Below are 12,190 nucleotides of genomic sequence, written 5' to 3'. Positions count from 1 at the left end.
AGTAAAATTTTATTTGTTTATCAGTGTTATTAGTCATAATGATAAATGTGTTAATTTTTAAAATTTCTTTTTACGCTAAAAAAACTTTATCATTTTTAGATATTTTTTCTTTCATACATCTTTGATTGGGGTCGCATTCAGGAATAGCACTTTGAAAATAGACTCTTATGTGTTCAACTCTTTTCAATATACATTTTTATGTTTTTATTTTATAAACCTTTAAGAGGTTTAAAATTCTGGAAAATAAAACGTATAATAATTCTCACTCTTTTTTTTTTGGTTATTTTTTTAGATGCCGAGAACATTTGAAAAAAAAAAAGTGGTCAGCAACAGTGGTCAGCAGAAGCTATGACAGCAGCTATTAATGCGGTTAGAAAAAAAGAAATGGGCTATCTAAAAGCTAGCAAAGTCTTTAATGTCCCTCGGTCAACTCTGGAACGCAAGGTAAAATGCAACGATCATCCCGTACAAGAATTGACCAGTCTCCCACTTGGACGATAACCCATTTTCTCTTACGAATTTGAATCAGATCTGGCTGATTACATAGTAGAAGTGGAAGCCATGCTTTTTGGTCTTACCAGCGTAGATGTCCGTAGACTGGCCTTTCAGCTTTCAGCAAAAATTAACGGTATTCCCAACCGTTTTAACTCTGCAAAAAAAGAGCTGGGAAAGACTGGCTAGCATTGTTTTTAAGACGACATTCACACTTATCTATAAGAACCCCAGAATCCACTTCCATTGCAAGAGCTACAGCATTTAACAAAGTAAATGTGGGCAAATTTTTGACCTTTTGGAAAGGGAAATTGATGAGAAGAAATTTAAACCTCATCAAATTTTTAATGTGGATGAAAAGGGCATTACCAGTCCAATAATACCAAAATAATAGCACTGAAAGGGAAAAAACAAGTTGGCATCCTTTCTTCAGCTGAAAGAGGACGGTTGGTTACTACAATACTTTGCATGAGTGCATCTGGGACATATATCCCACCTATGTTTATTTTTCCTCGGCAGCGCATGAAAATAGAGTTAATGGACGGCGCACCAGCAGGATCTAATTATGCCTGTCATAAGACTGGCTAGATTCAACTTGAATCTAGCCACAAGTTCCCCTTACAAACAATCGCTTAGTGAGTAGCCTGAAAAACAATGACGACTGCGTTAATGGTTGATAATGACACTCCATGCATATACTGTACTGGCTTATTCTCGGAAGATGGCCAAGGAGAGCAGTGGGTCATGTGCCAAACTTGCAGAAAATGGGCCCACACAGAATTTGCAGCGGCTGATGAAGACGAATTTAAATATGATTTATGCATTGACAGCGATTAAAAACTGAAATTCTTTTTTATTAATATTTTCTTTTTTTTGTAATATTAAATCTGTTTTTATTTATTTTTATAAATTTTTGTTTTGTTTCATTGATTTATAAGATCTTGTATAACTTATTACCATCCTTAGCTGACATTGACCAGGTGTCCCATATTACCCCACCCTTGAGGGTAATATGGGATACCCAAACATTTTCTGTTTATTAAATTTTCTCAAAGGGTATTTAAGCTTTTAGACTCATCTTTTAGAGAAATGATATTTGATAGCTATTAAAACTAACTGACTATTAGCAACAACATTAATTTTTTAAATTTCATTTTTATAGGTCGTTAAAATTAAGTATCCCATATTACCCCACTTTCCTCTAAGCTCTTTATTTGTAAAACGAAATTTATGGTTTACTTTCATTTCAAGTTTCGTAGTGATTATAAAATTTTCCCTTATAGTAACAGATTTGTTAAGCTTTGCGCTTTTAGCGTCTATCGCTCTTAAAAAATTTATTCAATAATATTTTTTACAAGTGATATTTTAAACGTTTATAAAGTAAAATATTTGCGTTGATTACAAAATACGAAAAAAACCTTTTGCGATTCATTTATCCTTTGTTTACAAACAATACAAAAAATGCCTTGTGCGATTCATTTATCTTTTGTTAAAGAAGTATATAAAAATTCTTTTGAATTAAAATCCTTTACACGTAAGTTTAAATATAAAAGTGTTGCATATAAACCATTTTAGATTTACCATTTTAGATCGTTTAAATTTTTTTAAATTTTTTTTATTCAGGCACAAGTTACACTAGAATACTAGCATTGTGCAAAACTTCAATCTTAAATATTGATGTAAACTTAAAAAATTTATGTTCTTGACACGTTAACTTTGTTTTGCATTTTTTTGCTGAGTCAGCGATTATATTTTTTTTAAATTAAAAAATCTTTTTGCAATACCTTTTAGATTTATATCTAATATGCTAGTAATTCCATCAAATATATTTATTATAAGTAAAATATAAGAAAATAAAAATGATGCCAGGATACCACCTTAATCTTGTCATTCTTTAAAAATAAAATTTGTATTACAAAAATTTACAGGCCGTAAAAACTAAAAAATTGAAGCGTAGGAAATAGATTTTTTCTTAAAGTTAAAATATACTTTTTTAATTTATCAACCATTTTATAATAATATTACCTTTATAATAACATTTTATATTCAACGCAATTGTTTGTGTAATATACTTTTTGACTTTTGTTTATTATAAGAAAATTTTTAATTATGAGCTCACAATGAAATAGATTAAAAGTTTTAATTAAAAAATAAAAATAAACCATTACTAAACACGTTTGTTCCATCGTTTGTATTTTTACAATGAAAATCTTTAAATATATTACAAATAATTTTTTGGCATCACATATTTAGTTTTTAGAAGTAAACAAACTGTAACATCTACCTACAAACTCCCTTTCTACTCACCTCTCATTTTCAAACTGAAGCGATTTAAAATTCTGAGGAGACTTTTAATTCAATTAGAAAAGATTTAAATCGTCTACGTTATTTCTTATACTTATAATTTTTAAGCACATGACAAATAATAAAGTTAAGTTAATTTAAGTGTCTCTTTGAAAATAAGAAAAAAAGGCAAGAAAAAAAGGTAAAAAATGCTCGTGTAATTAATGAATGAAAAAGCTTTTAAAAAAAGACGCCTTTTTAAATTTTAGCAAATTTAAAGCAAATTCTGATTAATCTCTTGAAGTTCTCATTAACTTACTATCAACTGAAAATGAGACAAATAGGGGCGGGAACTATCTTTAACTAAAAATGAGATAAATGTGGGCGGATAATAACTAACTATCAACTGAAAATGAGGCAAATAAAGGCGGTTTAACTTTAATCAATTCAACACAATGATTAAAAGTTAGATAACTTTTTTCATAGAGATCATATTAAAAAAAAACGCATTTATAAAAGTGGCATCATCAAGAAAATGAAACTCTCGTAGTGCTTTCATAGAAATCAAATCCTCATTGTCATAAAGTTGTCATAGAGATGAAGTTCCAAATAATCATGATTTTTGAGTTTACTAATATGCAAGTTCATTTACAATTTTTATATTTTTTTAAAATGGTTTTTATTTCATTTTGTTGATAAATTTAGTTACTTATAAACATCATAAATCATTAATTAATTAATTAATGATGCAACATTAATTAAATATCATTAAAAAAAAAATAGTTATAATATTATTATATACAATTAAAAGAAGAAAATAAATATCAAAAGTTGAAAATTAAACAATATTATAATACTGAAACAAAAATTTAAAACAAAATTTATATAAACAAGAAATTATATTACAAAAATGCGATATAAAGAGAAATGATAACTCATTTGTAGTATTTATTTTCCTTTTTCTTCATCCGCTTGCTTTTTCCCTCTGTACCCTTTAACTCTTTTCCATTTCATCCTTCTATTTTGAAACCAAACTTTGACCTGTCTTTCACTTAAACTCAAACTGACCGCTATTTCATAACGCCGAAGCCTCGTCAAATAGTTGTTTCGCGCAAATTCATTCTCGAGATCACGGATTTGATCTTTAGAAAACGCCGTTCTTTCTTTACGAGGTTTTATCAAACTTGTTGTCGCCGTAGTATCTGCATAAATTCTTTATTAACAATATTCTGATTTTAAACAGTAATAAGGAAACAAAATAAGGAAAGTGCTAAATAAATACTTTTTCAATAAAGTTTTGAAAAATAAAATTTACTTTCAACTTTTTAAATATTTTGAGTTTAAAAAAAAAAACCCTTACCACAATATGGTTCTGAAAATGGAGAACATTCTGGGTTATGTCTGAAATCTAACATTTCTGTGTTTACAAGCGCGTTACAGTAGCTAGAGTTACTAAAATAAGGCGTCGTTCCAACGGAGATTTGATTTTCCAGAAGTTTATATGATCTAACCATGTTTGGATTAGCTTCATTTAACGAAGTCAGAAAAATATTATCAGCTTCGTAACAATATTTAGAAGTAGGTGATGAAGAATATATAGTAGCAAGTGTGGTATTTGAAATTAAATCGTAAAAAGGCACTTCAGTTTCGTTTTTCATTGAACGCATACGCTCTTGGGGATTGTAATTATACATAAGAAAATCATGGGGGGAGATGTAATACCTGTTAAGAGCGTTGATTTCATGAAAGTTATTTTTAAAAAACCTATTGAAACTTGAATGTTCAGGAAGGTGTGATAACCGGGGTGGTTTTTTATCATCAGTACGATTTCCATCATTGTCGGCTAAATACATCGTTTGAATGCAATTTTTTTCCGCTTTTTTAGCTCCTCTTTTCTGCTTTTTGATTTTTTTTATTTCTTCTAAATCTTTTTTTTAACTCTTTAAGAAAATAGGTTTACTATGGTTTTATGATAAATATTTTTTAATAGATAGTTCATAAGTGGTATATATTTTATAATATGTCAAAATCTATAGCTGCAATTTTCATTAGTGCATAAATGAAACAAATGAATAAGGTTTTAATGTCTAAAGAATTATTTTTTTTCGGATTAAGCTATCAAGAAATCAATTGTTACAAATTGACCTTTATTTTGATTTGATCGCTATTTCTATATCCTTTTTATTTATAAACTTTATTTTTAAAACGTAGTGTATTCACTTTAATGGACACTTTAAAAGACAAAATGTACACGTTTGCCATTGAAAGGAGTGTAAAGATTGATGAAATGTATAAATTTTTTATGATGATCATTCCAAGAATTGATTCTCAATTATTATGATTTAAAGGGATAACCAATATATGGTTGCTAAACATTTATTGGTTAAAAAGACAAACAGTCAGATTGTTATTTATGTTGAATAAATTACAACCTGAATGGCTTTTTTAACCAATAATATAATAATAACCATAATAAAACCAAAATAAAGTTTGAAAAACATCATCATTATTTTCTGAGACTAATAAATTTTTTTTCAACATCGTTTTTTAATGATAAACAAAAATAAAATGATTAGTAGCTCAAAAATCTTTTTTTAATTAATCTTTTAAAAGTTTTTTGACTTTAAAGCAGCAATTTATTTGCAAAAAACTACGCGTCATTTTTAATGGTTGAAACTAAAAATTTTAATTTTAATTTTATATTGCAATTTTATAGCACAGTTGAGAAGAGAAATGATTGAAAGTAGTCACAAAATAAGGAGATATATATCATAATATCTTATAGCAAAGCAAGTTCAAAGCATCATGGGATGTTATTACATCTTGCTAGTTTTTGAACAAGATGTCAAAACAATACACGTTTTTAATAAAAGCTTTTAAATAATAAGAGTTAAAACTCGTTCAACTTAGTCAATCAAGTGTCACGCAATAACGGATGCATTGCGCTATTAAGATAACGGAGTCTATGAAATTAAAGAAGAAAGACTTTCTCACCGAGTAATTATTTTTACATTACTTTTAAATCTAATATTAGTCGGAACAGTATTATTATAATAATAACAAATAAATAAAAAGTTTTGAATTTCTGATAACAAAAGAATATAGTAACAAAGATAAAAATAAATTACCAAAAAAAGTGATTTTTATCAACTATATAGTTAATCTGTCAAAGTAAACAATTTTTGAATGAGATTAAAATCTCATTAAAAAATTTTGTTCTACTTAAATTTATAACGTTATTGGTTACAAGTCGTACATGTTATTAATTAAAATTGCACAACGGTTTTACTTTATAAGGCAAATCAAAAAGTTTATTAAACAAGCTTTCAGTCAAAAGTAGAAAATTTTTCAATAAAAAAAAAAGTTGCAGCAAAAATGTTTGAAGAAATTTACTTAAAAAAATCAGAAACGTTGTTAGTAAAAATGACTTTTAAAGTGTTTAGTAAGATAACATAATTAAAACACTTTTTAAAATATACAACAGCTAAAATCGAAAAATTGTTTAAAATGTTTAAGAAATAAAAATGTTAAAGAAATCAGTGGCGGACTCATGATTTTTTCATGTTCTATTAATGACTTTATCAAGCGTTGTAAAGCTCAAAATTTAAGCATATTCACATTAATGTCAAACAAAAATGTTTTATAAAAAGTCGCGGAGATAGGAGCCTGGGACAAAAATACCAGAAAGTTTTGCAGCCCCAACCCTAAATTATCCTTCATTTATGAGGTTCCGGTAACAAAACATTAAAAGTATTATTATTACCAGGCTATAATCAACGCAATTTGATTGGAGCCTGGAACCCCTAAAATATTAGATTTAAAGATTTTAAAATTATTTTAAAATAACGAAAACCTTTAAAATGAAAAAAGTTTTTTTTTTACCAACAACTTTAGCACAACCTAACGTAACAAAAAGGTTCAAAAGTAATTTTTTTTTTTTTTTTTTACTAACAACTTTAGCACAACCTAGCGTAACAAGAAGGTCCAAAAGTAATTTTTTTTTTTTACCAACAACTTTAGCACAACCTAACGAAACAAAAAGGTTCAAAAGTAATTTTTTTTTTTTTCTAACAACTTTAGCACAACCTAGCGTAACAAGAAGGTCCAAAAGTAAAGATTTTTTTTGAATTTTATTTAAAAGAATCCATTTATTATATTTAAAAACACTAAAAAAATGTGAACAATAATACGATAATAAAAAAATTTATTTTTTAATGATATAACACTATAAATATAGCGATGACTCATTCATGCTTGTTGTCACTACCTTTAACCACGTATATTTATGTCTACTTATTATTTTGACGTTTAACTTTAAACGTTATATAAACGTCAATATTTGACTAAGTATTGACATTTAGATTCTGACTAATTTGCAACCTGTTGGTTGTTTTCTTATTAAACATTAAAAATTTAGAAGTTACACAGACATCTTTTTAACCCATTCTAAGCATTGATAAATGATTAAATTCTTTGTTTGTGGAATCTTCAAGTGTTTTGTCTCTATTATGCATCATAAGTTTTAACAATTTGACAAAAAGAATTTGGACGTAAGAAAGTCGATAGAAATTTGTTAAATAATATCTTGTCACAAAATTTTTCAACAATAAATTATTTAACAAACTTCTATAGTTTTGACGTTCAAATTAATGTTATAAAAATATAACTAACTAAATTTAAAGCTTAACTCGACAAAGTTTTTAATTTTTAATACACTCGAATGTTAGATTTGCTGATGCCAAATGTTTGACGGCGCCTGTTGCTCGACAAGATTAAACGTTGAAGACATTGAAAACGTTGAAAACTTATTTTTTCACTTTAAAAGGGGAAATAAAATTTCTTCATACTTTTATAGTTACATTTTGATTGTAAAACTTTTTGATTTTGAGTATGAATTTTTTGGCTGATTTTTTAATGAGTCCTAAAGCTGCGGTCATTTTTAAATTATTCTTCTAACATATTAAATTTTTTGAGGGCTGGTTTTTTTAATGAGCTTCTTTCTCTTTTAAACCTTGTCTAAAAAAGAGAGGATCTCATTAGAAAAGCCAGAGCAAAACGATTGCAGTATTCTATATAAGGGCGAATAAAAGTTTTAAAAAGTTAGGTAATGGAATCAGTTGTAAAAATATGACGAGCACGATAAAAAGAGGTAGATTAACAAGATTAAGAGATCGAATATATGGTTTCCGTTAGAGGTCAGTAGTGAATGATAATTCAAGAAGAAATAGATAAGAGGATTTAGTAATAGCGTTGATTTTTTCTATAATCAATATACGAATATCAACTATATTGCGATAAATAACTTAGTTTTGCTTCAGTTATAATTCAAAAGCTATTGCCAGCCCGAAGGTATCACAATAAAGCGATCAGAAAAAAGGTTTCTATAAGCATTTAAAAAATGACTTTTTGTCAAAACTGAAATATATAGTTCATCATCAGCATGTTCTAGATCACTGGCCAGTTTAGACCTAAGATTATTAGCAGATTATTTAATGTTCTATCCTTATTAACACAGGCCTAAGGATAGAACATTAGATGCTACCGCAAAATTTACTGGAAATGAAGGAAAGTATTATTAATTAAGTACAACTTTAATACTGCACTTGGAACGGAAAGATTTCATAGATTTTAAAATATTCCTAGATACATCATATTAAGCGAGCTTATGAAGAAGAACATGTGAAACTGTATCAAAGGCATTAATGTATCAAGTGCAACAAGTCTTGTCCTACCGCTTTCAGTGTAGAACATTTTTTTAATAACGGTTACGAAGTCAACAATTGAACAAGAAAATTGAAAGTCATATTGATTGCCAGTGAGTAAGTTGTTAAAAAAACTTCAAATATCTTAAGATTAGATGAAATAATATAAATGTAAATAAAATAAATAAGACCAAATTAAAAGAAGTAACTTTTATATGTTCCAAGGAACTGGTGTATCTAGTTTTACAATCATATGGAACACACTTGTTAACCATGATATTTTTCTTTTTTTATAGTAAATAGTTTAATACTATTTTATACTATTTTTTTGAAAAAAATAAAATCATAAAATTATTAAAAATGCTAAAGTGGGCAAAACTACGATAAAAATAGACCACCAATGAATGGAAACGTGGATCAACGTGTTTAAGTTTTAAATCTTTGGTTTCAAGATGATAAAACAGTGATAAAACAGTGCGTATTATCAACTGTAAAATATGGTGAATGTACTGTTACGGTGTGGGACTGTTTTGGTTGGATGCCACAGGTGTAAAAATAGGGAAAATAATGACAAAAGTAGTTTATTTTGGTATTTTAAAAAGTCATGCTACATCTTTGAAAGGTTAGGTTAATGGAAAGATATTCTTTTTTTTAAAAGAAAACAATCCAAAGCTTATTCCAAAACATATTCTTCAAAATATTGTAGTAGTTATGTGACTGAGTAAGAGAATGAATAAACATTCAACGTTGATATAAAACGTTAAAAAAATAAAGGGTAAAGTAAGGTATTGGCAAACAGCTAAGCTGCAAATATTTATTAACAATTAGTCTAACTATTCAGTCAAAAACTCTCAAAAGCAATTTTTATAAATCTTAATATAAAATAAAATTTTACGGCAAAAATTAAAGCATTCGTGTTCAGAATTACTCTATGTACGTCGGGTAACTTCGAACACGCCGTAGAGTAATCACAAAAACTGTAGTAGAATAATAAAATGCCAATTGTAATAATTAAGTGCAAAAATCACAGATAAAACCTTGGGATATGCTCATTTTTGCCAGGCCTTACAATTGTAACACATAATCCAGTCTTCCATAGGGAGACCATGAACCTTTCATCAAAACTCAATACAGCAACAGTCTTTTAAAATTAATCTTTTATTTTTTACGTGTTAAAATTAAAGAAAAATTGCAAACAAATACCACAAACAAAACTCCGGGACATGCTCTCACCAATTGTGCACTTCTCGTGCAACCAGAACTTGCATTTATGAAACATAGTCCAATGTTCTGTTGGCGGATCGTGATATTTTTCGTCACTTCGGGCACTCTCTATTTCTTTACATGATTATCTCTGACTTGTTAAAGTTCTTTTTTTCTATTTTTACTTTTACAAGCATTCTTTACTTCTTGTTTATTCCTACCTTTTTTTTGCTCTGAAATATTTCTCATTGGCGAACTAGTAATAATGGTGAAGTTTTTCATTATTAAACATGCTTATTTGTTTTTTGGTAAATTAGGTATAATGATAATATGTGAATAATTTATCTATTAAAATCAAACAATTGAAATATAGTTAATCTATTGAGGTTATACTAACATGCCTAAAATAAAATACGTGTTTAAAACACTTTCATTATGATACTATGCAACAAGAACTAAAAAAGGAGTAATTTTATATCCGTAGTAGCTACAAGAGAAATGTTTCTTAAAGTTTTTGAAAAAAGTTACATAAAATAATCAGAAAAAGCTAGAATCAACTTATTTTGAACAACAAGCGCAGCTTCATTACACTATGAATTCAAATTGGCTATATTGAAAATTGATTTTCTATTTTTGACAAAAGATGAACCGAAAAAGAGCACAATCGCTAACAACCTGAAAAGACATCTCTCTACTAGAGATGTCACTTTGTTTTCCCTCAGTAAGGACTATTGATAGGTATTTGGAAGACCCATCTTACCTCAATGTCCAGATGACGGCAAATTATCTTCTCAATAAAGACCCTAGTGATGTTGATACCGTGTGCTTAGACGATACAACCAAAGCTGTCAGTTACAAGTTGTACGATATTAAGACAGATCACATTACAATCAGTAGTTCAGACAGAGAGCAGAGAACATTGACCAAATATTGAGCATACTTCTCATTTAAGATCTTAGGGTGCAGTAGCCTGCGAATTTAAATTAAAGTTTTGCGGTGTTGTCGGACTCTGTGCTATAGATTTTTGGATGTCAGATTGTTTCGAGGATCGTAGCATATTGTTAAAAAACCTAGGTGCTAAAGACAAAAAAAAATTTTAAATGTTGTGCGCATTTAATACTGGGCATCGATCATTCTGTCGAGAAGTTATTTCGCGACACCGAGCAGAGAATAGGAGTTGAGAAACTGCCGGACATATCATATGGACAGAAAGCAATCACGTCTCCGTCAACTTCAATACACACTCTTGGACAACACCGTAACCAAGTTACTCTCGCCAAGTTATGCTAGTCATACACAGAATACAAAGGACGGATCTTTAAAACACTAAACATTGCGGATTCAGAGGTTTTGTTTCTAATTGCTTTGGGCGCATTGCTGAAATAGCGAAAGAGTTTGGAACCAGGAGACAATCAATCCAAGACCTTTTTGGTTTATTCTCTGTTCAGAAGTATATGCCGAAGTTGACGAGATGGTTATTTTTCCTACAATAGAATTACACGGAATTGACAAGGGAAGAACTGACAAACCGAGAACTACTAAATATGATTCAACACGGAGCGGTGTGCGAGAGTTTTTTAAAGATTATCACAACTGAAAGAAGCCTGAAGCAATACTGACTTAAACTGTGGCAGAGAAAAGCCTCTTACTGCTATTTTGGCTGAAATTATAGACACATTGATTCGACAGTTAAAAAAGAACGATTTTTTTTCTTCAGTCAATAATCCAGACTCTAATAACGTACAGAAAGACTCTGATTTTGAAAGTGATAGAACAGACGGCAAAATGGAGCACGCCTCACTAATAAATCTCGGATGTGAACCGGAGTTCGCAAAGCTGAACAACCGCATAAAATATGTGGTAGAACTACATCAATACAGACCGTCTCTAGAAAGAATGTAGTAACAACTAATGCTTACTTGGGTAATTCAGATTTTTTAGAATTACCTGGAAGTGAGAAGAAGAAACGTTGGAAATGGGCAAGGACTTCCTGCGAGGTAGGACAAGTCATGAAGCTGAAGCTGATTTCTTAGCTATTGCGAAACAGGCTTGTCAACTAGCGGTGAATAAACGTAAAAAAAATGAAGGTAAAAAAACATGGAAAAACTTTAAAGCTTCTTGAAAAGTGCAAAGAACACAACGGTCCCATAACTCCAAAAGCTGTCGATATTTTGGATTCGCTCAACGAGAAACAGCTGATCAATGAAACTTCATACATACGTCTTACGATAGCGCCTGAAATCAAACAGGATGACGAATAAAACTTTATTCTGGAAAATTCAAAATAGTGAATTTTACAATTGACGAACTAATATGTTCCATTCGTAACGCAATAAAACCAGAAAATGAACTTTCGGACAACATTGGTACACTACTCAGTTCAGTCCTGTAAAGAGTGATGACATGTGATTGTTTGTTCATGACATTGATTATTAAAGTGGTCCGAGTTTATGATTTTTAAACAGTTTGCAGAATTATTAGTTTATTCAGATGATTTGTGAGTTAAGTTA

General features: G+C 29.1%; 1 protein-coding gene across 1 annotated transcript; it reads right to left on the bottom strand.

The window, feature by feature from the left end:
• Nucleotides 1–3,593: 3,593 nt before the first annotated feature.
• LOC100214554 (homeobox protein pnx) lies at nt 3,594–4,819 on the bottom strand. Its single transcript, XM_065791963.1, has 2 exons — nt 4,136–4,819; nt 3,594–3,977 (listed from the first exon to the last, which is right to left on the bottom strand). Exons 1-2 carry the CDS (start codon nt 4,626–4,628, stop codon nt 3,724–3,726), a joined length of 747 nt encoding a protein of 248 aa, XP_065648035.1. The 5' UTR covers nt 4,629–4,819; the 3' UTR covers nt 3,594–3,723.
• Nucleotides 4,820–12,190: the final 7,371 nt, after the last annotated feature.

Source organism: Hydra vulgaris, chromosome 03 (assembly GCF_038396675.1).
Source record: "Hydra vulgaris chromosome 03, alternate assembly HydraT2T_AEP".
NCBI classification, from domain to species: Eukaryota; Metazoa; Cnidaria; class Hydrozoa; order Anthoathecata; family Hydridae; genus Hydra; species Hydra vulgaris.
The sequence above is the reverse complement of the archived record's forward strand: the minus strand, read 5'-3'. Positions and strand labels throughout refer to the sequence as shown.